General features: G+C 39.7%; 1 protein-coding gene across 1 annotated transcript in view; it reads right to left on the reverse strand.

Annotated features, from left to right (window-relative positions):
* SYNPR (synaptoporin) overlaps positions 1-27,825 on the reverse strand; it is a 296,572-nt gene that overhangs the window by 106,972 nt on the left and 161,775 nt on the right. The window contains exon 3 of the mRNA XM_069561782.1: positions 22,678-22,802. Within this exon, the coding sequence (XP_069417883.1) occupies positions 22,678-22,802 (125 nt within the window). The remainder of the gene's footprint in view (positions 1-22,677; positions 22,803-27,825) is intronic.

Raw genomic sequence — 27,825 nt, forward strand, 5'->3', positions numbered from 1 at the left:
TCCAGAACCTTTGCAGTAAAGTCTATGGTCCCTGAATATTGCCAATGCAGTTTTCAGGATGTCCATGGAAGTCTTTCCTATTCATTTTTCAGTTGCTAATTATAAACTGCTTCTCTTTATGGATGGATCTTCAAGACACCTTTTAAAGATGTTCTTTAGTTCTATATCAGTTTTAATTAATTATTTTGCATTTGCTGAGGCCATTGTAAATGTGTATCATGTTAGCTATACATGTGGCTTTAGTGAACTAGAATTGGAACCCAACACTCTCTATATTGCAAGAGGATGACTGATTGGAGAGAAACTTTGGGAAAATAAATCATTTGTAAATTTGGAGATGCACAGGTTATTAAAATCCTGTAGAATGAAGGAAGAAGGTGCAGTGGACTGGATTACAGAAACTGAGATATCCATTTATTTTGTGAATTGAGAATTCTAAGCTACACTTCTTTTCAGAACATTATTTTGGATGCTTCAGAAAGTTTCTAGAATGTTGTTAAGAAGATCTCCATAAAGCAAAACAGTTTCTCTCTGTCCTTCACTGACAGGGCTTTTCATTTTACAACCCTTCCTACAGCTTGAATACCCAGACCTACAGCTGGTAGATTCATATGAGATTTTAAATGTCATCAACATATTACTTTATAAAATGTTTTCACTTTAAAAGTGAACTAAATTAACTCATTAAAAGGTCTTCCTGTCATATGTGTACTGTATACTTGATAGAATTTTGGGATCTGCATGTTATACAAGATTGTTTTCAGTAAAAACCCACTGTATTTACAAATTAATATGGTATATTGTGTAGGACATGGTAATCATTTATAATCTACAGTATTGCTGGGCATAATGGGACTTGTTTAGTTGCCAAGTTGCGTCGACTCTTTTGTGACTCTATGGACTGTAGCCCGCCAGGCTCCTCTGTTCATGGGATTTTCCGGGAAGAATACTGGAATGGGTTGCCATTTCCTTCCCCAGGGGATCTTCCCAACCCAAGGATCGAATTTGCATCTTCCACTTCCCTGGGGAGTTCTTTACCACTGAGCCACCTGGGAAGCCCATAATGGAACTACTGAAAGCAATATTTTCCTATTATAAATTAATCAAAATACTACCAATATCTGAACAATTCACCACTGTTTTCAGACTCATCACCTAATAATTTTAGCCACGGAAACTCCTTCAGGATTACTTATATAATTATAACATTAGTTACTTTTGTGTTTGTTATTTTGTTAGTTTCAAGGTAAACTGTCACTTTTTCAGATCTTTCATTCAGTGGAAATGACTGTTTTGAATTTATGTCACAAAATGTGTGTGTGCTAAGTTGCTTCATTTGTGTCTGACTCTTTGCAACCCTATTGTAGCCTGCCAGGTTCCTCCGGCCATGGGATTCTCCAGGCAAGAGTAATGAGTGGGTAGCCAGGCTCTCCTCCAGGGGATGTCACAAGATAATATATTTTAAATACTCTAGAATAAGATCTAAGCAAGTAACAGAACTAGATTATCAACTCTACCCACTTAAAATCATGGCCTGCAAAACAATGTTTAGAAAGTGACTTCAACAGATAAAAACTATTAGTACAAAAATAATTTACATTGAAATTCTGAAAAAACACTGCTACTGTAAGATGAGCCATGATATTTTGTCAACATTTGAACTATGAGGTGGCTTAGATTAGTGCTGTCCAACAGAAATATAATGCAAACAACAATGGGAGCCATAGGCTTAATTTTATATTTTCTAATAGCTTTCTTATAAAAGTAAAAAGAGACAAGTAAAGTTAATTAAAATAATCTATTTAAACCAATATACCCCATATATTACTATGTCAATGTCTAATCAATATAAAATATTATTAATGAAATTTTAACCATTTTTTCATATGAAGCCTTTGAAATTTAGTATGCTTTCATACTTTACAGCATATCTCCATTCAGACTAGCCACATTTCAAGGGTTTGTGGCCACAAGCAGTTACTGTATAATAGCACAAGTCTAAAAGTTTATTAATAAAAAGTTTCAGGTATTCAAATCAATGAGATGATGCTCATCTTTTCTGTTTATCACATAGTATCTTTTGAAAACCTATTATTTTCTAAGGCTATGTTAAACTCCTATAGTATTTTTTGAACAAAGGAATAGAGATGATAACATCGACACTCAATCTGATTTAACACTGAATTTTCTACAACTAAGAATCCTGTCATCATACTCTGTTTTATCCAAAATAAGATGTACTGTAATAAACACTGAGATAACAGACGCTGATGAGGACTGCAAAGGCTCACATTTATTAAGCAGCTTATATGTGCCACACATTGTTTATATGTGAGAACTCTTGATTTATTTCTCACAATAATCCTACAAGGTAGGTACTATGATACTTGGAACCATAGACTTCTAATACAGGTGTCACCAATGTGAATAGCAATTCTCATCTTTCATGCAGTAAAAATAATAGTGACTGATTATTTATTTAGAGCTTGCTATGGCTCAGGCACTATATTAAGCAATTAACTGTCATTATGTCATTAAAATTCACAAAACCTTTACAAAATAGGTATTATTATTTCCATTTTACAAGTTAGGAAATAGAGCTTCAAAGACTGTAGCCAAGAAGTGGCACTAAATCTTTGTTTATGCCATGCTATATACTATAATGTATAGTCTGTTACAATGAACTCATTTGATAAAATAAGGTTCTCTGGGGGTTCCCTTATACACTTGGGCAGACAAGGCCTGCTTTTTGGAAATAATTGGAAATTATTTTGAGCACAGTCCAAATTGTGCGGTCCTGATAATAAGTGAAAATATATAAAGGGTTGGAAGATTCTGGAGCATAGCTTAGAGGAGAAAAGATACTTTTTGGTTTTTAAATGCCACCACTGCCCAAGTGACACTTACATTAAGAACTCATAGGTATAATCATTATAGTCCACATTCTTATTAAGCACTGCAATTTGTTAGGTACTTGTCTTTCACAAAGCATTTCAACATACTCTGGCTTATATGATCCATATAATCACTTTGCAAGATGGCCAGGGAAGGTATACACTCATTTTACTGCTGAAGGAGAAAGACTGATTCACCCAGAACTGCACAGTAGCTTAGGATGATGCGACAGCATGTATTTCAGCTACAAAGTGATTTTAATTACATGAAAACATTAAGTAAATATTAGTCCTGGGTGGGATGTACATTTGGGAAAACCCATGATCAAAATATAAGAAACTTCCACTTTATACAATGCCATAAATTTCCTAATATAAATCACTATTTACAGTTTCTATTACTTGATGCAGATTCCAACAGACAACTTGTACTGAATTTTTTGCTTGCTTATAAGAAACATGTAATACTAAATGTCAGATGAATAACATTTTAACACTCTTAGCATTCCCTTTGGACTTTATATAACAATTCTTTATATTACTATCTTCTTTACTGGGCTGTGAACTCATTGAGGAGAATGACTTTATCTGACTTATCTCTGCGTTCCTCAGTGTGTTGAGTTATTCATTTCAACTAGGTTAGCTTATTGGAAAGAAAGCAATCCATCTGAATTATATCAAGAAAACTGTATTTTGGGGAAGGTACATACAGACCGGTTCCAAATCGGGAAGGAGTACGTCGAGGCTGTATATTGTCACCCTGCTTATTTAACTTATATGCAGAATACATCATGAGAAATGCTAGACTGGATGAAGCAGAAGATGGAGTCAAAATTGCCAGGAGAAATATCAATAATCTCAGATACGCAGATGACACCACCCTTATGGCAGAAAGTGAAGAACTAAAGAGCCTCTTGATCAAAGTGAAAGAGGAGAGTGAAAAAGTTGGCTTAAAGTTCAACATTCAGAAAACTAAGATCATGGCATCTGGTCCCATCACTTCATGGCAAATAGATGGGGAAACAGTGGAAACAGTGGCTGACGTTATTTTTTTGGGCTCCAAAATCACTGCAGATTATGACTGTAGCCATGAAATTAAAAGATGTTTACTCCTTGGAAAGAAAGTTATGACCAACCTAGATAGCATATTCAAAAGCAGAGACGTTACTTAGCCAACGAAGGTCCGTCTAGTCAAGGTAATGGTTTTTCCAGTAGTCATGTATGGATGTGAGAGTTGGACTATAAAGAAAGCTGAGTGCCAAAGAATTGATGCTTTTGAACTGTGGTGTTGGAGAAGACTCTTGAGAGTCCCTTGGACTCCAAGGAGATCCAAACAGTCCATCCTAAAGCAGATCAGTCCTGGGTGTTCATTGGAAGGATGATGTTAAAGCTGAAACTCCAATACTTTGGCCACCTGATGTGAAAAACTGACTCATTTGAAAAGACCCTGATGCTGGGAAAGACTGAAGGCAGGAGAAGGGGATGACAGAGGATGAGATGGTTGGATGGCATCACCGACTCAAGGGACATGAGTTTGAATAAACTCCAGGAGTTGGTGATATACAGAGAGGCTTGGCATGCTGCAGTCCCTGGGGTCACAAAGAGTCAGACAGGACTGAGTGACTGAACTGAACATATGGCCAGAACTAGAAAGTCAGAAAGACAGAAGCAGGTCTAGGGAACAACAGCTCAACTCACATCTCCCTCTGGGGTGAGGCACCCTGATGACGCCTCAAGATGTATTTAACTCTTTTGATAGGATACTTTCCTTCCTCCAACTGGCTTCCTTTCTCGATTCACTTTCTGCTTCCTTAGAGCTTTGGCTCAGAGAGAGCTCTCCATGGCCTCTCTGGCTTTGACTCATCTGTCACTCCTTTTCTCTCTCCAGTTTCTCAGTGCAAACACCGCAAATATGGAATCTGATTGGTCTACCATAGCTTTCTATAACAAGCCATTCATTTGTTTTAAAACAACAACTGTTGCATTGAATAGGTATCTCAACTTTACATGTCCAAAATGGAACAACTGATCCATGTTCCACCATCTCCCAGTACCATCCTCCCCATTTCTGGACCCCAAGCCTTGATTCCGTCTTGGCCTTGCCTTCTTCCCACATATTATTTCTCAAAGCTAAAAATAAAATATATCCCAAATCTTTCCAGTTCTATGTACCGTCTCTTAAAATACATCCCAAATCTTTCCAGTTTTCTCCCTCTTCATCACTAAAACCCTATTGAAGCCACTATCATCTCTTGTGTATGTTAAATGAAAAATATATTTTGCACACAGCAGCTAAAATAATTCTTAAACAAATCACATCATGTCACTCCTTTAGTCTTAAGCAAAGCATTCCCACTACATCCAGAATAAAATTCAGGCGTCTTACACGGCCCACGAGGCCCTGTTTCTTACTGACCCCTGCATGCCTCACTGTACCCCACCCTCCTCTTTATCCACTGGGTTCTGCCTGCACTCCTCTTCTGCCTGTTCCTCTGCTGCACCAGGTTCCCTCCGGCCTTTGTATTTGCTGTTTCTTCTTCACCTAGATCTTCCCAGGGTTTATCCTTCTGTCACTCACATCTCAGCTTAAATGTCCCCTCACAAGAGAGACCTTGCCAACTCCATCCCCAGTTATTATCCACTGTATCACTCTGTTTAATTTTTGTCACTGTGCTTCTCCCCACATGATCTTGGTCTTTTGCTTGTTTGCATCTTTCTTTTCTCTAGTCCTTGCCCTTACTACAACGTTAAGTTCCAGGAGCAGAAAGACCCAGTGTAACTTGCTCTCCAGCACCAAGAATAGTTGCTGGCACAGTGTAGGCATTCAAATGTGCTACATCTAGAGAAAACCATAATTCGAAAACATATAGGCAACTCAATGTTCACTGCAGCAGTTTTTACAACAGCTAAGACATGCAAGCAACCTAAATGGCCATCAACAGAGGAATGGATAAAGAAGAAGGTGCATACGCATTTACAATGGAATATTACTCAGCCATAAAAAATAATGAAACAACACCATTTGCAACACCTGGATGGACCTAGAGATTATAAGTGAAGTGAGTCAGATAGAGAAAGTTGACAAATATCATATGATACCACTTACAGGTAGAATCTAAAAAAAAGTGATACAAATGAACTTATTTATAAAACAGAAACAGACTTTGAAGACAAATTTATGGGCTAAATTAGGAGTTTGGGATTAACATATATACACTACTATATGTAAAACAGATAATTCAGTCAGTTCAGTTCAGCTCAGTCGCTCAGTTCAGTTCAGTCGCTCAGTCGTGTCCAACTCTTTGCGACCCCACGAATTGCAGCACGCCAGGCCTCCCTGTCCATCACCATCTCCCGGAGTTCACTCAGACTCACGTCCATCGAGTCCGTGATACCATCCAGCCATCTCATCCTCTGTCGTCCCCTTCTCCTCCTGCCCCCAATCCCTCCCAGCATCAGAGTTTTTTCCAATGAGTCGACTCTTCTCATGAGGGGGTCAAAGTACTGGAGTTTCAGCTTTAGCATCATTCCTTCCAAAGAAATCCCAGGGTTGATCTCCTTCAGAATGGACTAGTTGGATCTCCTTGCAGTCCAAGGGACTCTCAAGAGTCTTCTCCAACACCACAGTTCAAAAGCATCAATTCTTTGGCACTCAGCCTTCTTCACAGTCCAACTCTCACATCCATACATGACCACAGGAAAAACCATAGCCTTGACTAGACAGACCTTAGTTGGCAAAGCAATGTCTCTGCTTTTTGTATACTGTCACCCTGCTTATTTAACTTGTATGCAGAGTACATAATGAGAAACACTGGGGTGGAAGAAGCACAAGCTGGAATCAAGATTGCCAGGAGAAATATCAATAATCTCAGATATGCAGATGACACCACCTTTATGGCAGAAAGTGAAGAGGAACTAAAAAGCCTCTTGATGAAAGTGAAAGTGGAGAGTGAAAAAGTTGGCTTAAAGTTCAACATTCAGAAAACAAAGATCATGGCATCTGGTCCCATCACTTCATGGCAAATAGATGGGGAAACAGTGGAAACAGTGTCAGACTTTATTTTGGGGGGCTCCAAAATCACTGCAGATGGTGACTGCAGCCATGAAATTAAAAGATGCTTACTCCTTGGAAGAAAAGTTATGACCAACCCAGATAGCATATTGAAAAGCAGAGACATACTTTGGGTAACAAAGGTCCGTCTAACAAAGATCTATTGTAATAGGGAACTCTATTATAATAGTCTTTAATAGCCTATAGGGAAAAGAATCTGAAAAAGAATGGATGTATGTATAACTGAATTCCTTTGCTATAGATCTGAAACTAACACAGTATTGCAAATCAACCATACTCCAATTTTTAAAAAAAAGTTAAAATTTTAAGATGTGCTAAATGAATGAATGAGTCTCTCTTTGTTGCAGCAACTATTTATAGATTGTTGATCAACTAATCATTTGGTACCTACCCCTCATCCATTTAGCTGGGATGGGTGGGGCCCCTAGGACCCAAACATGGCTGGATCTGGGCTGGATCTGCAGCAGAAGACAAGTACTCTATACTCATCATGTTCATTCATGTCTGGCTTACACTGATTGATCAGATGAGTAAATGGACAAGTTCAAAAGTTCAACAAGTCTCTGAGGACTCCTGGTGATGTACAGTGAGATTCTGAAAGATGAGCTGAGTATGCTTTACTGTTTTCCCCCATATTGTCTATATCTCTTCCAAAAGTATTGTAAAAAGTGATAGAGACACACTGTTTATTTGGCTAGTAGTATTTGGTTGAAAATCGAAGTGATTTTTTTAAAACTATAGAAATACAGTCATCTGGGTACTAGTGATGAGCCTGAGCTAGAAAGTAATTCACATTGCATTTTCATTTAGTCTTGTGCAACATAAGGCATTTACATTCATTTTCTTCTATGGCACTATTTGTTCCAATATGGAGTATTTATGCTTTGCTTTTTTAAATCTGCATAAAGGAAATGCTAAAATTTAAACTTCTTCTTTTTTTTTTTTTCCAGAGAATACTCTGCAGAGAGCCCAAATTCCATTTCTAAAGACCATTGTAATCAGAGTAGTAATTTCAGGTTTCAAAATGGTAAAGTCAAAGTCAGTCTAAAACGATGACTTAAGTAACAAAAAATCATACTTAATGGGGTACAACTGACAGCATTCACTTTTTCTTAATAATGGCTTATGATGACTGGTAAAAAGATCAGAGAAACCAGTCTTCTCATTTTGACAAGCAATAAACTAAACACACAGATAAATAAGACTAAATTCTTAAAAATTAACCCTGAAGACAAAATCTTTTATGGTATTTTTGTATCTGTAAGGGACCAGGGCTTGGCAAACGAGTTCTCTTTGCAATCACTTTTGGGCAGACTGTTTTCAATGCCAACATTTAATGAGGGTTAGTTAAGATGAGCACCATGTCATAAATTAATTTGATATATGGATTATTAAAAAAACTCAGTCACACTGTGTAAATATTAACTTGTCAATTTAGGCAATTTGTCCGGGGCCCCACTGTCACTAGTAAATATTAATCGGGCCTTAATTCTAATTATCTGCACTGTGACTCTGTGCAATGGTGATATTGGGGAAGGATTTCAGGGACATTAGTGCAGATTCCTGTAAAATCAGGGACTTGCTAGGGTACTGACAAGCCATGTAATCTGTGTCTTGATTTCATCCATGTCAAGTACCCTTTTAAAAGCCTAAGCTCCACAGAAAAAGAATCTCTTCTCTTTTCATTTTTAAATTTCCATCATTGTCCAGCACTATGCCTGGGCCATAGTGAGTGTTGCATGGATTAGCAAACCTCATCAATGTGCAGTGAGGGACGCTGATTTCATGGGGCAAAAAGGGGTTGGGGGTGGAATCAGGTACACATGCTAGGGAGATATCAGATATAAAGAAAGGTGAGTATACGGCTCTTCAAAAAATTTTGCCAAGAATATAAATGTCTAATAATTATATAACAATGTGTTCATCTTTACTAATAATTAGGTACGTACTTTTATAGGATTCCATTGTTGGTGAGAATGCAAAGAACCATTTCCTCCTGGTGAACATCTAAACTGCTTTCTGGAGAGGAGTTTGGCAAACTTTCTAAAAATCTAAGACTTATCTACCTTTATGTCCCAGGAACTTATTTTACTAATGAAGTTATAAAACTCTGTTAATTGCACATTGTATCAGTGAAAAACTAGAGCAATCTAAATATCCAACAATAAGTGCTTGGCTTAATAAATTATGGTATGGCTCTGAGGCCAAATAATGTGGTAGATCCATAAAAGCTGATGTGGGAGGATATTACAATTGTTTCTTTTTTAAAATAAAAATTTGCAAATAATATTTACACCAAAATCAGTTTACATGAAAATGAGTACATGCAAAGAAAATGTCTCAAATGATACACATGAAAGGAAACTCTTAAAAGTGATTATCTCTGAGAAGTTACATTAACAAGAATTCTGATATTCTAATTCATTAATTTCTGTACTATGGGATTTTTAGAATGGGAAAAATAATGTGTTCCTTTTTCTAATAAAAAAAAGATATTTTAAAATGTGGTTCTAAATAACAGAATGTAAGTGTCAGATGATGAATTATCAAATGGCGGAAGAATGAGTGGAAAAAGAACCCCCTGTTTTATTTATGTAGAGGTTGTTGAGCATAATTCTCAGCTGATTTCTAAAGAAACCCAGAGCAAGACCATCTTGAAGAAAATCTCAACTCTGCCCTTAAGAAGAATGGTTCTCTGCACTTTCTCCTTTTTTTCTGGTTTCTCAGTCCTAGGTTTAAGGAGCATTGTAACTAATGCTCCTTCACTGTGATCAAAGATATTCAACTCCCTCGATCATATCGGGAAATCTCCCCTCCCCAGATCCTGCTTCCAAGCCTTTGCCAGGGAAACAAGAATCTGCTGTAGCATTAAACTCCTCAGTGTAACTGCATTCTTAGAAAACCTTGTCATTTATGTGATTCCTTAACAGTCTCCCGGTGACAGCTGCTACTTTGGCATCCAATTTTTCAAATTAAAAAGTAAAACATTCTACAAATGGTACGAGCAACAGCTCATTTCTTTCAAATTCTACCCAGCTATAAAAGGAAAAAGGGCGATCATGATAGCCCCAGCATGGGATTGTTCTGCCTTCAGAGTTTATTCCCGGGCTTGGGAAATCAACTGGGAATTAAATGCTGGTAATTCTGAGTTCCAAGGAACATGGTATCCCTGACAATCATTCCTTACATCCTTCTTGCCTGCTCAACTTGTGGGCTGGTGGGGAGCAGGCTCAAAATTTAGGAGTGAGGAAAGAATCTTTGCTAATGTGGTGGTCTGTCACCTCAAGGACATCACTGGGGCTCCCCACAGTGTGAATGGTGAAGAGTCTGACCTTTGAGGGGAGCCAAACCCCTCATGTCTGGTTCTGCCACTTCCCAGCTGTGCGGTTTTAGGCAAGTTATTCAACCTCCATGAGCTTCAGTTTTCTTACCTGTCAAGTGGAGTTCAGCTAGCCACCTCATGGGGATGTTGTGAGCACTAGAGCATACAATACGTGTGATGAGTTCTGTATAGGTTCTCACATGTGGTAAAATGACCAAAAAACAGTGGCTTTTGTTTGATGATAATGACATTGATGATGATCATTACCTCCATCGTCATCTCTATCATCATTGATGTTAAAACAGAGGTTCAAGCAGTTGGTAACAGACATCTACAAGTAGGTGTCTCCACTGAGACACCCATGGAAGTCACAAGACTTGGACAGGTTTCCAGGTTTGGTTTTACTAGTTGTGTGACCTTGAACAAAGTTTTAAGTCTCTGTGTGCTGACCTGCAAAAAGGGGGAAAAATAATACTCTAGCCCTGCCTCTATTACAGTGCCACTGGGACAGTCAAGGGGATAATGACCCTACCAGTAATTGTCAATCATTTTATATATATGGAAATATATATACATGTGCAGGTGTGTGTATATACACATACCCACATCTATAAAATACACCACTACTTTGTAATTGCTACTTGGCCTAGGGAGGAAAAACAACTAGGACTTCAGCCCTTTTTGGAGAGGACATGCTCAAAAGTACATTATAGGGGGATAGGTAACGAAATGGCTGGTTTGCCCATTACTACCAAATTTAACTTACTGTTTGTTTTTTTGTCCCACTGTTTTTCATTCTAAGAGTAATATATGTCACAACAGAAAATTTGGGAATAACAGAAAACAGAAACACCCATTTGCATAGTCATGGTACTTTCCTTTTCTCTATTTTATCTTGTTAAGTATAATAAATAAGGCAAGTGTTGCTTAAATTAAAGTGTAAATCCAAAATATATATATATATATATATATATATTTTTAACTATCACAAAATGTGAGGCAATTGCATATTGAAGTTCCACCTATTTATTTCTCCTTGGATCAGCAGTTCTCCAACTGGGGAGTACCAGCAGTCATGCTGATTAAGTAGGCCTGGGGTAGGATCTTGGAATCTCCATTTTAAGATTTCTACATGACATAAATGCAGACTGAAGGGGTGGGGGAAGTTCTCTGAACCTGACTTTTTTTTTTTTTTTTTTAGTATAGCTGCTTTACAAGGTTGTGTTAGTATCTGCTCTATGGCAAATTGACTAAGTTATATGTATACACATATTCACTCTTTTAAAAACTTCCTCCTCCCTTAGATCACCACAGAACACTGAGTAGAGTTCCCTGTGCTATAACGTAGGTTCTCTTTAGTTATCTATTTTATATACAGTAATGTTGTTGCTGTTTTTGCTTAGTCACTAGTTCAGTTCAGTTCAGTTCAGTGGTGTCCAAATCTTTGTGACCCCATGGACTATAGCCCACAAGGTGCTCTGTCTGTGGGATTTTCCAGGCAAAGAATACTGGAGTGAGTTGCCATTTCCTTCTCCAGGGGATCTTCCCACTGTAGGGACTAAATCTGCTTCTCCTGCATTGGCAGGTGGATTCTTTACTGCTGAGCCATCAGGGAAGCTATGTAGTCATGCATATATTACTATTTCAATATTGAAATAGTGCCATTTGCAGACACATGGATGGACCTAGAGATTATCATATAGAGTGAAGTAAGTCAGAAGGAGAAAAACAAATATCATACAATATTGCTTATATGTGGAATCTAGAAAAGTGAACCTGGCTTTGAGAGACAGCCTGCAGTTCTGACTCACATCGAGGTCTCTGAAGTCCCACAGCTGGGTCCTGGAAGAGGAATCAGGAACCCAAATGCTAGCCTCACAGATGTCACCATTTGCAGCCCCAGGCTCCCATGCATTTACTTTTCAGCTCTGTTTGCCCAGCATCTGGCAAGCAAGGCAGTTGAGCATCTCCCTCCTTTTTGTTTGACCCCATAGTCTCCAGAGAATTCAGTTCCTCTCAAGGCTCATAAGAGGCCATTCTTCTAGGGATGGATGGGTAGGGCTAGGGACTGACACCAGCTGAACATCCTAAGGTATACTGTGAGACTTCTGGCCGCCTGCTTGATAGCTCTGGGGGATGCAAAGAATGCTCTTACATTCCTCTGGTTCCAAATAGAAGGAAGCAGAGATGGAGGTTAATGGGACCCTGGAGCAGACACCTAACATTCCTGATAAACAAAAGAGAGGTATGAGTGGGATGTTTCCTTCTGACATCCCTAGGCTACTGCTGCAGCTAAATTCCTTTATCCTTTTCTAGGCAACTCAACCCCAAACCCCAACCCCTGCCTCCAATCCTAGGAATGGAAGCAGCTGAAAGGAAGAACTGGAACTTGTTTTTTGTAACTTCGAAAAAAAAGCAATGTGTGCGTTCTTCTAGGGAGCAGGGCTTGTCCCAGGTAATGAGGCTCTGCCCACCACACTCCCCCATGCCTGCTCTGTAAAATGACACAAAAGGAGACTGAAAGCTACATAAAAGGTTCACCCAGCATACACTGATTTAATCTCTGCCACTTGTCACCTCCTATGGGAGCTCAACAGAAACAGCCTTCATCACATAACCTACAATTATTTTCAATACGTGCCCAAATCTAGGTTTTAAAAAGCCCTGTTCAGATTTTACGGGAATAGGACAAGTATCAGAACCCTGTGAGGCTGAAAGAAAAAGACACAAAGAGTAATTTTGTTGAATTTTTACATTTCTGTCTGCTCTCTCTGAAGCAGCAGTGGCTGGGGCGCTACCCAGGTTCTTGGTCGAGGTTAAATATAACCATTCCTCTGGAATGGAAGTTAGGAAAGTATATTTCTGCTCTCACAGAGTCAGAGGTCTAACTAACTCTCTTAAGAAAGCTTCAATCCAATTTGCACATTTTGTAGATGAAACTGACGTTCAGAGAGGAACTCTTTGCTGGCCATTGCCTGTTTATCCTCAGTTCCATGACCTGCTCCTCGCCTGCTCTGCTCTGATTCTCAGGGGTCAGATTTCCTTTCCAACTGGCTTCCGGTTAGTTTGGGCCTATGGGAAGATCTGGTGGGAGGATACAGGACAGGAGCACGGGAGAAGCCAGAATATCTGGCCGCCTGCTTGATAGCTCTGGGGGATGCAAAGAATGCTCTTACATTCCTCCGGTTCCAAACAGAAGGAAGCAGAAATGGAGGTTAATGGGACCCTGGAGCAGAACCTAACATTCCTAACACCTAACATCCACGCCCAACCCCCTTTCTCCTGCTGCTTTGGGTAGCCTGTCCAGAGTGGCTGCATCTCCACCTTGGTTCATTCACGCTCCTCTGAACACTCCTCCATCTGTGGTCCCAGCTTTTGCTCACTCCGGTAACCCATCTTGTGCTCTAATAAGACCAGCTTCTCCCATTATAGCCTCTTGCCCAGGGGTGAGTCAACTTTTCAGAGACAGATAGTAAATCCTTCAGGCTTTATGGGCCAACAGGGAAAACCAAAGATATTTTGTAGGTACTGTACACATACAATGTTTAAAATGTAATCATTAAAAAATATATAAACCATTCTTAGCTGATGAACTAAGTAAAAGCAGGCTGTAGGCTGGCTGGATTTAGCTCAAGGGCCTAACTTTGCCACCCATGTTCTAGTCTTAGGGGTTGTAGTGAATCCCTACAGTCTCTGATCTGTGAATTGCCTCCTGATATGATCATAAAAGCCCTGCCTCTTTGGTCCCCTCTATTAACTTAAAAAAATGGAATCACTTGGCATGAGGTCTCTTTTCCTGACTGTATATGGGCAATAACTTGTTTCAAACTGTATTCCATGAGTGGGATTGTTATCTACTTCATATATTTCTTATTGCTTTCAGAAATGCATTGTGTAAGTTTCCATTCAAGTTAACTCTGCTGGCTGCCTACCTATGTTTTGACTATCCTGGATGACATGCAGTGTTGTAAAACAAGTGACCCCTCCCCAGGAGATGCTCAAGCTAATGCTGGGAACAAGAAATTAAAAATGTTAAAGTTGATCCTCCTACTGACCAAATGCTGTCCAACATCACTGACAAAAGTGATGAAAAAAGCTGCGAAAAAGCTGACAAACCAGGCTGGCTTAAAGATGCAAATTTCCATAATAGCTAAGGCATGGATGATCATGCAAATCTGATGTGTTACATACCACACAGGACCGTCCCCACTGCTTCCACCTGTGTCTACACCCCCACTGTCCCTTCCCTGATTGCCTGCAGCTGCCTCCCAACCAGCCTCCCTGACTCCCACCTCTGCCACACACTCCCTTAAGACTATTTTCAAAGCTGCAAGCCAGGTCTTTTAAAAATATAAATTGCTTGGCTCCACTGCTCAAAACCACCAATGGCTTCCCATCTTACACACTATAAAATCCCAATTTGTCATGTTCTCTCTCTAGACCCTGTGTGATCCAGCTGCTGCCCACTTCTTCAAGCCTGTCTCCTGCCTCCTTTCCTCTCCTGCTTCCCAGACTCTCCCCAAGCTCAGATATCAGGCTCCTGCACTGGCTCTCCCTGTCCCTGGAATATACCCTCGGGGGTCTCCAAGGAGTGTGCAGCTGTCTCTTCCTCTCTCTTTTTAATTCTTGCAGGTTTGCACTCCTCTGTCACTTCATCAGAGAGAGTTTCCCTAACCAGCTAATCTAACATAGCTCAGCTTCTCTTTCTGTCCACTTCATCGTCTTATGACTTCAGCATGGCCCACGCTGTTCCCTTGACTTAGAACATTCTTCCTCTCCATTCTGTGCGTCTTTAAAAAAGACTTTTTTTAAATTGTTACAATGTTGGGTTTAATTTCTGCAGGACAGCAAACTGATTCAGTTATACATATATATTCTTTTCCATTATGGTTTATCACAGGATATTGAATATAGTCCCTTGTGCTATAGTGTAGAACTTTGCTGTTTATCCATTCTATACAGAATAGTTTGCATCTGCTAAACCCAAATCCTTCCCTCGCCACCCCTCTTCCTCTCCTTTTTTGACTGGTTTAAATGCCTTTTCCTCAAGGAGGTCCTTCTGGACCATTCTATATAGGTAGGTGTCCTTTAGCCCTCTCCATTGCACATTTTTGCACAATGTTCACTTTTGCTTATACACCACCACTACTGTAAGTGTGTGTGTGTGTGAGTGAGGATGTGTGTTCTCTGTCTACCTCTTTACTGTCTTTCTCCCATTCCCAAATGATTGTCAGTTTCATGAGGGAAGGGGCTATGTCCATTTTACCACCCAATACATATCAAGTGCCTATACACTGCAGGGCCTTGGATACTGTAAGTGCTCAATAACTATTTATGGAGGGAATGAATAAATGATCCAATGTGTGATCAGTCACAGACCTAGGAGAGATGAGATGGCCCCCCTGTATAAGAGACCATTGGTTGCCCACCCACATCTCTCTGGTACTCACCGTTTCTGCATATGATGATGGCTTTCTAAAGTAAGCATCATGACCCCTGCTGGAAGGCTTTCATGGGCTGCAAGTGTGTGCTTGGTCTGCCTGCAGTGCCGGGGAGTTAATGCCTATAGGAGCAGCTTTTGACAGCCAACAGGAGTTGTTAGACAACTACCCCCAGCTTTACCATTTGCCAGAAGCGAAGCATGTTATTCATGGTTTCTTACAAGTCTCTGCTGTGCCAGATGACCACCAGGGCACCTTGCTCATTAATCCAGTGTTCCCTGACCTCCTTCCCTTCTTTGTCTCACTACCCCATGACTTACTGGTGTTTCCAGGGATCATCTGCCAAGAAAACTACAAATCCTTGTCTCAGCATGTGCTTTTGGGAGAACCCAAAGTAACAGATCCTTCTATGGAATCCCTCACCACTATCCTTTTGGAGAAGTGTTGCAACAAAAACTCTCCCATCTAGCAGTTGCTCAGGTTGCCAGGGGAATCGTGCGATGGGATTGTGTATGTGTGTGTGTGTGTGTGTGTGTGTGTGTGTGTGCGTGCATGCATGTGTGTGTGCATGTGTGAATGAATTCTCTGATGTTTTAATTTAACTGGGTTCATGGCAGCAGCCACATTTTCTGTGAACTCTGCAGACAGATATTCCCTGTGAATGACAGTTCCTCTCTTTACTGTAGAAATCTCCAAATAGGACTGTCCTTGTCCTGGTCTATAACTGTACTCTGGGCCAGTTCCTTGAACCAAATTCTACTGATAAAATTAACAAGGACAGGACACAATTCAGTGAAGACCTGATGAGCACCAGACTCTGTTATACAACTTGTATGACCTACTGAAATGGTCACAACCATACTACAAGGAAAGCACTCTTATTTCTTTCTTAGAGTTTGAAACCCTGGGTCCAGGGAGGCTATCACTTGCCGCATCTGCTGGGTGACAAGGTCTGGATGTGAAGCCAGGGATGCGGCCAGAGATCCACCATTAATTCTTTGGCTACACCGTCTTTCAATCTCCCCAACTCTCTGTCCCAGAGACCCCGCCCGCAGGTCTCATCACATCCACAATTTACTGTAAGGCACAAAATTAACATGAGATACTATAGTTATAAAGTTTCTGAAGTGTGTGTGTGCAAGTCGCTCAGTTGTGTCTGACTCTTTGTGACCTCATGGGCTGAAAGAAAACCCCTCCAGGCTCTTCTGTGCATGGAATTCTCCAGAACACTGGAGTGGGTTGCCATTTCCTCCTTCAGGGGCTCTTCCCCACCCAGGGATTGAACCCACATCTCCTGTATCTCCCGCATTTCAGGCAGATTCTTTATGAGCTGAACCATTGGGAAGCTCAAGTTTCTGAAATTTTAGTCAAAAAAGAGTGAAACCGTCTGGTAATGAGAAACAATAAACACATGTTTAAATGTAATTGCAAATGCAGCATTTCCTAAACACAAGATATAAAAAATATGGTTTTTAACATTTTTATTTTTCCCAATTTGGCCCTCATGGTAAAATAAAAAAAAGTTTATCACCACTGCTCTAGGGTAAAGATCTTAGGGGGAAAATGCTTTTCCTCATGACAGAGCCAGCATTACCAGATAATGGCCTAAACTCCACAGCTTTCCTGGCATCAACCTCCATCTGACCCTATGTTCCACAAAGAAGTGTGAGAATCAGAGCAAGTGGCCAGTCATAAAGAGTGCTTCTGTTCTCTGTACAGCACTGGGCAGCCATTGGTCAGCAAACAGTCCCGACGAGCCTTTCCATCAACACAGAAGACCCACACCAGCTTCGGTTTCAAGGATCACAAAGATCAGGTTCACAGTCTCATTCTCCCTTCTGCTCATGCCAAATAACCCTGGGAAAATCATGCTTGTGCCAGTGAGCCTTTTCCATTGTTCTGTACTTTGGGGAGGCTTTCATGCTCCCATTAGTTTAATGAGGGGAAAAAAAAAGAGGATGGAGAACACCTTTGAGGGCAACCCAAATAAGCATCAAAGAGTTAAAGCAAGTTAATAAATGTGAAATAGTTCAATATGTACTCATTCTTTTAATGTCTGCATATTTGGAGAGAGAGAGATGGGGAAGCTTTCATTCTGGGTAAAATATAACCAACATATTGTCTTGAGGGTAATTTTGCAAATTAACTAGAATAATTATCTTCCTCAGCTCTCTATTTTTAATTACCTTTTCTTGATAATGAAAGTAAAAACAATACACTAAAAGAGAACTTTGTGAGTGCCAGGCCTTGCTTAAACCATTTCCTATGATTCATTTAATGCAACACCACTATGAAACAGATAACACTGTCTCTGTTTTATAGATAAAGAAAGAGAGAGTAATACTCTTTAAAAAGACAATAAGTAAATTCCAAAGTTCCATCTCTATAGTTCAAGCTACATTATGTTGCTTCAGTAGAGTCACAGTAACGAAAATCATAAAGCTTGTTGCAGAATATCTAGAAAATGTGGGCAAGTATACAAAGAATATTTGCTGTACTCATAATCTCACCACCTAGAAATAAATGAACATTTTGATACAGGGATCATGACAGAATCTCTATAAATATGACATAGCTTTTGTTGTTATCCCAAGTGAAAAGCTATGTGATTAATCACCAAATGTGGAGAATATATTTGCAGTGGACTGATTATAGAGTACATCTTAGGCAGAATTCATTTGGGGGATCTCAATGGATCACCTCCCAACTTTCAGCAATCATTTCATTTTCATAAGCTAAGGCTGACGTACATGTATTATGGCTGTCGTTTGGAAAAGACCTATCATGCATGATAAGATACCATGAATGAAGAAAACCAAAGGTGGCTTCAACTTTGAAATCTGAACTGAAAACCACTAAAGGAGATGTTATGGACTAGAGGTTTTGATTTCTGACCAATTTGAAGCAGTGCTCAACATGATTGGCAGTGGGAGGAAACAGGGATCTATCATCTATCTTTACCTCTCTATCTATCCACCCACCCACCCATTCACCCATCCACATAATTCACATAATGGTACTGTCTTAGGTGGATTGGTACCAGGAAGCAGACCCTGAGATCAAGATTTGAGTGCAACTGGTTTTTGGAAGATTCATCTTTGAAAACACCAATAGGGCAGTGGAGAACTGAGAGAGGAAAGGGAAAACAGGTAAGAAAAGGTGTGTTGATGAACACAGGGTGGAGCTATCCTGCTGGGTACTTCTGAGAGCTTAGTGTGGTAGCCCATGAGAGCTGAGGAATTTGGGATATTTATCCTCCAACTCACACTTGTCATTGGATCAGAGCAGCTCTAGGAGTCATTAACTCCCCAGCATTTCCGGCCTGCCCTGCATACTAACCAAGCAGGTTCCTGTGACTAGAGAAAGCCCTTTAACAGCCACATGGGTTTACAATAGAAAGTGTAGATGGAGATGTGAATTGTGAGTGACTGATAGGTATGGGCAATGTCAGTATGTGCTCTAGTCCTACAGTCAGCCAGTATAAACAACAAAATTGGAGTCATTGTATATATATACATATACACATACAATATATATGTATACACATATATATAGTCTATATATAAGCTATAGTCCTGTAGTTAGCCAGTATAAACTAAAACAAAATTGGAATCATTATATATATATATGTATATATATTCATATATATATTCTATATATATGCTATAGTCCTATGATCAGCCAGTATAAACTAAAACAAAATTGGAATCATTATATACACACATATATACATTATATACATATATGTGTGTATATGTATATATAAACATATATTATACACACACACACACACATATATATATATATATATATATATATATATATAGTTTTGTATTCTGCTTTTCTCCTAATAAAATGCTGGGAGCATTTCTTGTCCTTACATGTTATTTGAAAAAAATGACTTTTAGTGGTTGCCTATCACATTTTATTTAACTGATTCCTTATTTTTGGACACATAAGTTATTTCTAATTTTGAAGTACTTAGAATAATTCAATAATAAATATTTTCATGCACATATTTTTCTCTATATCTCTGGTGCCTTAGGATGAATTAATCAAGGACAATTTTGTTAATTATCTAAAGCAAGGATTACCAATCCCATATCTATAAGAATGCTTGAAATTGATAGAAAACTTAAATTTTTTTTATTCTGATGGGTGTCTCCAGACATAAAAGTGACATAACAACTTAATTTATTTTTATGATGAATCTGCTCTTAGTCTCTAATTCAGTTGTTCTCAAGTGATGGAAGATTTTTATACCTTTATTATGGAAACCTTTATTGCTGTCTAGCCAAGGTGGCAAGTTTATCACCATGTCATCGAATGAGATGATTACTTTCCAGAAGCAGAGGTGAACGCCTTCTCTACAAAAAGGTCATTAATAACCTTGCTCTCTTTCTTCACAAACATCATGTCATACAGAAGTGAAGTTGCTCAGTGGTGTCCGACTCTTTGCGACCCCATGGACTGTAGCCTACAAGGCTCCTCTGTCCATGGAATTTTCCAGGCAAGAGTACTGGAGTGGGTTGCCATTTCCTTCTCCAGGAGATCTTCCCAACTCAGGGATCGAACCCGGGTCTCCCGCATTGCAGGCAGACGCTTTATCGTCTAAGTCACCAGGGCTTAAGGAAAAATGGTTTGATCCTTAGCATTTTGCATTTTACTTGTTTGAGGGAAAAATACCAAATTCTATTTTCCATTCTCCAACAGTCTGGCATGCTTTCTTTCCTATTGAAATATCTCATGAAATTCCTTAATGACTACCATTTGTTCCATCCACTGGCCTTTTAGTTTTCACTTCTTGACTTCTCTGAAGTGCTGAGTGGTATCACTCATGCATGACATATCCCTATTTTCCACGAAGCCTACACTTGCCTAGTGGTCCTATCTCTTTTTCCTTTGGCTCTTCTTATTCTCCCTCAGTTATTCCTCTCCTTCTTCATTTCTTCAGTGTGGGCATCATCCATGGCTTAGCCCTGTGCGCCTACTCTTCTATTTCTCCTGATGGCCTCTCTTTGTTCAGGACCTATTTTTCATTCCATGATTATGATCTTGGAGCCCCATTTGCAGGCTCCCCTCTCACTCCTTATTTGGGATTTAAGCATGAAACTTCTTGATAGAAAATACCTCAAACCTGGCATGATCAAACCCAAATTTATCGTCTTCACTTTAAAACGGTTTTCCCTATTATTTTCTCTTTGTCTTTCCTTAACCCCTCCCCCCTATTCAGTCATGATCAGTGGCAATTCTCCTGTCTTCTCCTAGATCCCCTTTGTTGGGCAGTATGCACACATTGCCTCAGTCATTGGACACAAAAGCCAAGGAGTTCCTCCAGAACCTTCAGACATTCAGACATTCCTATCCCAACTACCACTGGCATAGGCAACTCTTACTACTAAATTACCAGGCATTCTATGGTTAGTATTTCTCTGCTTTGGACTCTCTTATTAGTTTATTAGGAGAGTATCTACTTGAGCAGAGGTGTTTGTAACTTGTATTACTGTACAGTTCTTAAAAACCGCTTAATACATTGGTATAAATGCCACGTCTGTGTGATTCATTGCCTGTGAACTGAGACATTTTTGTTTTGGACTAGGAAAAGTTTACTAGATCGATATGTTAAGGATGTGTTCCATGATATATTAATCTTCTGAGATGTCCAGTGAGAAAGGCTTTCTGTGGTCAAATACATTTGGAGAAACATTGTGTTCTTGGTGATTCAAAATGTGTATTAAAAGGGCAAAGTGCTAAGAAGTATTTCTTAAACTTATTTTATCAGATCGTTTAATGATTCTCCAGCTCTTTCTCCCCCCTCCCTCTTATTCTCCAACCCTTTCCTCTTACTTTTCTTTCTCTCTTCCTTTCTTTTTAGAAAAATTAAATATCTAGGGCTCCATGGGAAAGATTTTGGAAAACACTGTACTTACCTGTTTAAGAAAAGTTCTTAGGAGCAAATTTCTACCTTTCTCTGTATTTCCAGAGCCAGCACTGTATCTGGCACAAAATGACTGCTTGACAAATGTTTGCTAACTTGAAGTGCACACAGGAGAGTATATTAATAAGAAGCCAAAATATTATGTTGAAAGTTGTTCTCAAAAATCACACCAGTTTTTTGGTACCAAGCATTTGGTAGTTTTACAGAAACAAATCATTTAGATTTTTATTTCAATTAATCCACTTTGGATCATAACCACAAGATGTCTGACTTGGGACAAATCTTGGTATGTATATAGCCATTATTTTACAGACAGGTCTTATGTTTCATCATGAACTTATAAAGAGGTTGAAAGAATTATCTCAAGCAACTTAAGTACAGGGATAGAGATGTGAGTTCTGGGCATACCCTGGGTAGGCTCAAACACTGACTTTGCCACTTACCGACCAAGGGAACCTGGGAAAATGCACCCGCACCTCAGTTTCCTCATCTGAAATGGTTATGGTACCTGTACTCCCCTTACAAGGTCATTGTGATGACTTAATGAGATTAAACAGGTGAAAAGCTAAGCACAATGTCTAGCACATGGAAACACTATTTGCTATTAATACCACTAAATGTATTATCAGCCAGGATTGCATAGTTGATATGAAATGAAAGGTGACCATACAATTTTAGAAAGAATTTGAGAGAACGCATGAAAATATGGATGAGGAGGAAGGACTTGTGTAACTGAGGTCTCCATATTGATAAGGCTCCAACATTGGGCCATTTGTAGCAGTTTGGGTTGGAGAAAAGAGTTCATTCTGGTTTGAAGCTACAACTCCCAGAGAATAACTTTTCCCAGGGTAGGGTCCTGGATGGGCATTTTACTTATTTGGGCATTTTGCAGGCTCAGGGAGAATCCTTTCTTTTTACCCAGAAATTCCTGGGAGGTTGCACCTTTTTTAAAAGAAACCACATAAGGAAGAAAGTTTCCTGCCTCTCTGTAAGAGGGCACCATTCCCTACCTGAATGGGTAAGCAAACGCCACGTCAATGCTGAGGTCACTTTCCGTCTTGTTGGTACAGTCCACACTCAGCCGCAGGCCTCCAGAATAACCACCACATGTTGCAAATGCAAAGATTGCAAAAAGCTGCAGAGAACAAAGAAAGAATAGAGAAGGCAGCTATTAGAATGGTGTTGATCTCATGAAATATGTCAGTAGGAGGTTAGTGTCTACATTGAGAGAGGTTAGGATGGCAAGTATGACCATCCAAGTATGGCATCATATATGGTTTAGGCTGGAATGAAGGCCAGGATGATGATGGAGAGTGGGATGGTGTGAAAAATTGCCTGGAAAGCTGGAGTAATTTTGCTTGCAGAAAAATTAAATACAGGGACAAAATATCTGCATTTGAGATCCAATATCTGTGTAAAGATGGTTAGACAGCATCACCGACTCAATGGACACGAACTTGAACAAACTTTGGGAGATAGTAAAGGACAGGAAAGCCTGGTCTGCTGCAGTCCATGGGGTCGCAAAGAGTCAGACACAACTTAGTGAGTGAACAACAGCATCTGTGTAAAGAACTGTCACACTACAGAAGGTAGAGATGTAATCTTACATCAAAGTCTCTGGAAAGCTACACACTGAGGGATTAATGATGGATATCTCCATGTGGGAAGAATTTCAGATGTTTCCTTGCTTCCTTCTTTTTGGTTATCTGTATTTTCTGCAAAACACATGTTTTATCTTTTGGACTAATACAGATTTTTAAAAATGCACAAAGAATTTTAGGATTGATGGGTGGAGGAAGTGGAGATTACCTAAAATGTACTATTCTGGAGCACAACATCATATATGTCAACCTTAAAGCATCCTCGGTGGTTTCATCTCTGTTTTACTTGCTCTTTCAAGAGTCAACTATTAAAAGGTTCAACTGATGACCAATTAATATCAGTCTATCCTAGCATAAAACATGCATCTATGGTAATCAGGCAGTGAAAATTAGGAGCAGGAACTCAAAGAAGTATCCATGGAAAGAAGATATACCTGGGAGGGTGAGAATGCCCTAAGATGGGAAGAAAACAAATACCAAACTTTGCCCACTTAGCTTGGCTAAATTCAAAAGAACATCCTGCTCATTTCTATAGTACCTCCAGTTATTTTATTTTAACTTTGGAATTCACCTTCTTATAGTAGCTTGGGTTCCCATTAGCAACACTAGCTCACTTTGCATAGTGAGAGGAATTACTGTGTAAGGGTTTCGTAGTCTAACATGTGATCTATCCTGAAGAATATTAAGTGTATATGAGAAAAGTGTGTATCCTATTCTTTGGGGATGGAATAATCTGTATTTATATATTAAATCAATATGCTATAATGTGTCATTTAAGAGCAATGTTTTCTTATTGATCTTCTGTCTGGATGATCTCTCCATTGACATAAATGGGGTGTTAAAGTCCCCTACAATTATTTATTGCTGTCAGTTTCTCCTTTTTTGTCTGTTAATATCTGCTTTACCTTTGGATTGATCTTTTATTATTATATAATGCCTTTCTTTGTCCCTTTTTACAGTCTTTGTTTTAAAGTCTATTTCATCTGATATAAGTATTGATACTCCAGCATTCTTTCTGTTTCCACTTGCATAGAATATCTTCTCCCATTAACTCTGAAGTAGCTTCGAGGCCCAAGAGAGGCTACTGTGGGTTTGCTGGTATGTGGGACGGGCCCCTGGAGCAGGAGCCACCTTGGAGGGGTGCCAGTGTCAGATGGAAATGCCTGTTGGTGGGATGCGGCAGCAGCTGCTTTGGAGGAGCCAGCTGGGGCAGGTGGGATGGGCAGGGTAGGTCCTCAGGGATATACCAGGTTGGTACACATGGTATTAGTTCAGTTGATGGAGAGTGCAGAAGTGGTACACACCAGGGTTAGCCCACTAGGTAGGAGAGTTTTTTTTTTAATGGCGCCTGCCAGTGTTTCTGTCCCTGGAGAAAGTTCCACCAGATCTCTACCCCTCCAGCACACAACCTAAATTTAGTCAGTGGATCTCTTTCTCCTATGACACAGGTGCTTTTTAAGCTGCTGTCTCTGTGCTGAGACTTTGAGCAGCGAGCGTGTGTGTGCGTACTCCCCAAGAACAGAGTCTCTGTTTCTAACAGCCCTCCAGCTTTCCTGGCCATAAGCCCCTCTGGCTTCCAAAGTCAGATGCTACAGAGGCTCGTCTTCCTGGTACAGGTCCCCCAAGCTAGGGAGCTCAATGTGGGGCTCAAAGCCCTTGCTCCACAGAGGAAACTACCATAGCTGTGATATTCCTCTGTCTGTAAGTTCTGACTAGATCATGCTTCTGTTCTTTTGACCCAACTTGATGAGGACTTTTCCTTACAAATTCTTAGTTTTAGAAAACCTATTCTACTAGTCTTCAGGTCATCCTCAGTGACAGTTGTTCTGTAGACAGTCCTAGATTTTGTGTGTCTGTGGGAGGAGATAAGCTCAGGATTCTCCTACTCTGCCATCTTGATCCAGAATTCACCAAGTTATTGGTTTTTAAATCCAGTAATTTAAAATAGACACAACTTGACCAGATGATATTATAGACATAGTAAAAACAAAATGTGTTTATCTGTGTTAATGTGTGTAAAGCACTTAGAACAGATCCTGGCACAGAAAAAGCACTTAATAAATGTGAACAAGAGATATTACTCTAAATAAATGTGTAAGAGATTTTGGTAAGATCTTGTAGGACATGAAATAGGAAGTTTAGACTTCCTCCCTAGCTAAATCTATATGACCACCAGCCCCAATGAACCAACATACAAGCACTCCAGAAAAACCTTATCTTTTTCCTTTGTTAGCTTTCCCCCCTAGTTTATATCACTGATGGGACTTGTGGAGACATTTAGAAGGTACTCCAACCCATCGTGAAATCTGAGAACGATACACACAGAACACCAAGGCTGACAGGACTCAGATCTGGATCCCTGTGATATGGATTTGCTCATGACCAAATGTTCTCTTTCTGTCAGCTCTTAGTTTTGGTGGGAAAAAGGAGGACATGATTTTAATTGTTCAATGCTTAAATCTAGGTTTCATCATACAATACTGGATGGCACAGTCCTTTGTGCCATGTCACGACAGCGTCTTTAGTACAATTTCTTCCAAAAGAAAGAATGGAGTAGCAGGGTCCAGAGCCCTGTGGTAGGATGTGGAGATCGCCCTTTCCTCATCTGTACAACAGAAATACCCTCTGTGTCCTCCCAAATCACTGAGAGAAGAAAAGAGATGGAGTATGTATTTATGTGCAGTCTTCTCTGAATCCATGCAGATTTGTGTGGTATTTACACGTGTACTTCTCTCAGGCAAGAGTCCTAAGTGTGTAATCAACACTTGTACATGAAAAGGTTAGGAGGAGTTATCTGTTGTTGGCTTTATTAAGTACCTACAATGGGCTAGCTATCGTGTCCAGCACTCAGCATATGTGATCAAATTTTCTTTTGACAACAACAGTTTGTGTGTGAAGCTTAATAATCCTATATTAAAAGTGTGGCAGGATAGCATAAGGATTTCAAACAGTAGTATTCTTTAAAATCCCCTGTAACATTAAACTGGAGTGATTTGAGGTAAAAGACCCAAAGATAAATCCTTTAAATTCAGTGCTTAATGGCTGTAAAGAAACCACTTTTGGCTTTTCATCTTATATTAAAGCGCCTTACATACAGTAAAATATTATTAATACTACCATGCAGTGAACTTAAGATGGAAAGATAATTATGTATTAAAATTACATATTTAGCTCAAAATATTTGATATGTAGAGGAGGGCATCAGAGTACTGAAACCACACACACCACTACTTTTTCTTTTAACGTCTATTGAGCTCTGAACTTGAGTTAAATATGATACCTATGGGCTTTCTAGTTACCTTGCATTCCCCACAGTCCTCACTGATTAAAGAGAAATCATACTGTGTGACTGATACAAAACTCACGTGGGTCTGGTGAGGATTAAACAGATAATGTCTGTACAACACCGGAAGAGTCAGATCCTGCTGAGTGAATAACATTACAGGGATAGTCTGGAAAGTGAAATATCTGGGAGAATGAAATTAACTCTTTCACAGTATATCAGCCAGGAACCTGGTCCTATAATTAGGATACATCAGGACAGAGTGAGGAGAGGGAAATAGAAGTCCTTTAGGGATCTGAAATTCTCTTAGTGTTGCAGAGAAATGTAGAGTCAGACGGAACTTTGGAAATCTTGGAAGTTGAAAGTCCACCCAACAACTCCACCCTAGGTGGTAGACAGGAGTGGTTCCAGAGTTAGGCAGACCTGAGCCTGAGTCCAATTTCTAGCTGCCTGACACCGAGCAAGATATTTAACTTCTCCCAACCTCATTCTTATATCCACTAAATCAGGACTAATTCACTGGCTCATTCCGCAGCTATTTAATGGTGTATTTACCAAGTGCCAGATGATGGGAAACAGAAAGGTAAAAAGTCAGAGAAAAGACAAAGAAAAAGTAGGTCCCTGCCTACTCTGAAGTTTAATGCTGGAAGGGGGTTGGGACAGAATTAAAAGAACATACAAATAACATAATTACAAATTGTGTCCTGGGGGACATCTTCCAGAACAGGGTGTTATATCTGAAGATGTCACATTTATGCTAAGACCTTGCAGATGAAAGCGAGAAAGCCACAGGCAAGGGAGGGTGGCGTGGAGAGAAGCCCCAGGGACTGAGGGCACAGCTTAAGCGAAAGTGCTAAGGAAGGAAAGGCTTGACAAGTTTAAGGAGCCAATGGAAGGTCAATGTGGCAGCTGGATGGTGAATTGAGGTTGACAGTAATCTACGTCACGTGGATTTGGGTATGTCAACTGAGAGAACACATGCAAAGCATCAGGCTCAGAGCTCTCAATAAACCATTAGAGTGCGTCCCTCCTCTTCCTTCTCTTTCCCCTCCCCTCCCCTATCACCACACTATTGAAGAAACTGAGAACTAGAGAAGAAAGTCCATTTGCCTTAAACTCAGCAAGAGCAGAGCTGGAACTAGAATCCTGGTCTGTAAATTCCTTCAGTCAGCAGTCTTCTAATTAGCTCTAGAATAACAGGAAGAACAGTTTTTGACCACATGGATAAAGGATTGTCAAATGGTCCATACTTCTTTAGCCAGAGATGCATCACG

Source organism: Ovis canadensis, chromosome 19, assembly GCF_042477335.2.
Source record: "Ovis canadensis isolate MfBH-ARS-UI-01 breed Bighorn chromosome 19, ARS-UI_OviCan_v2, whole genome shotgun sequence".
In the NCBI taxonomy this organism is placed as follows: domain Eukaryota; kingdom Metazoa; phylum Chordata; class Mammalia; order Artiodactyla; family Bovidae; genus Ovis; species Ovis canadensis.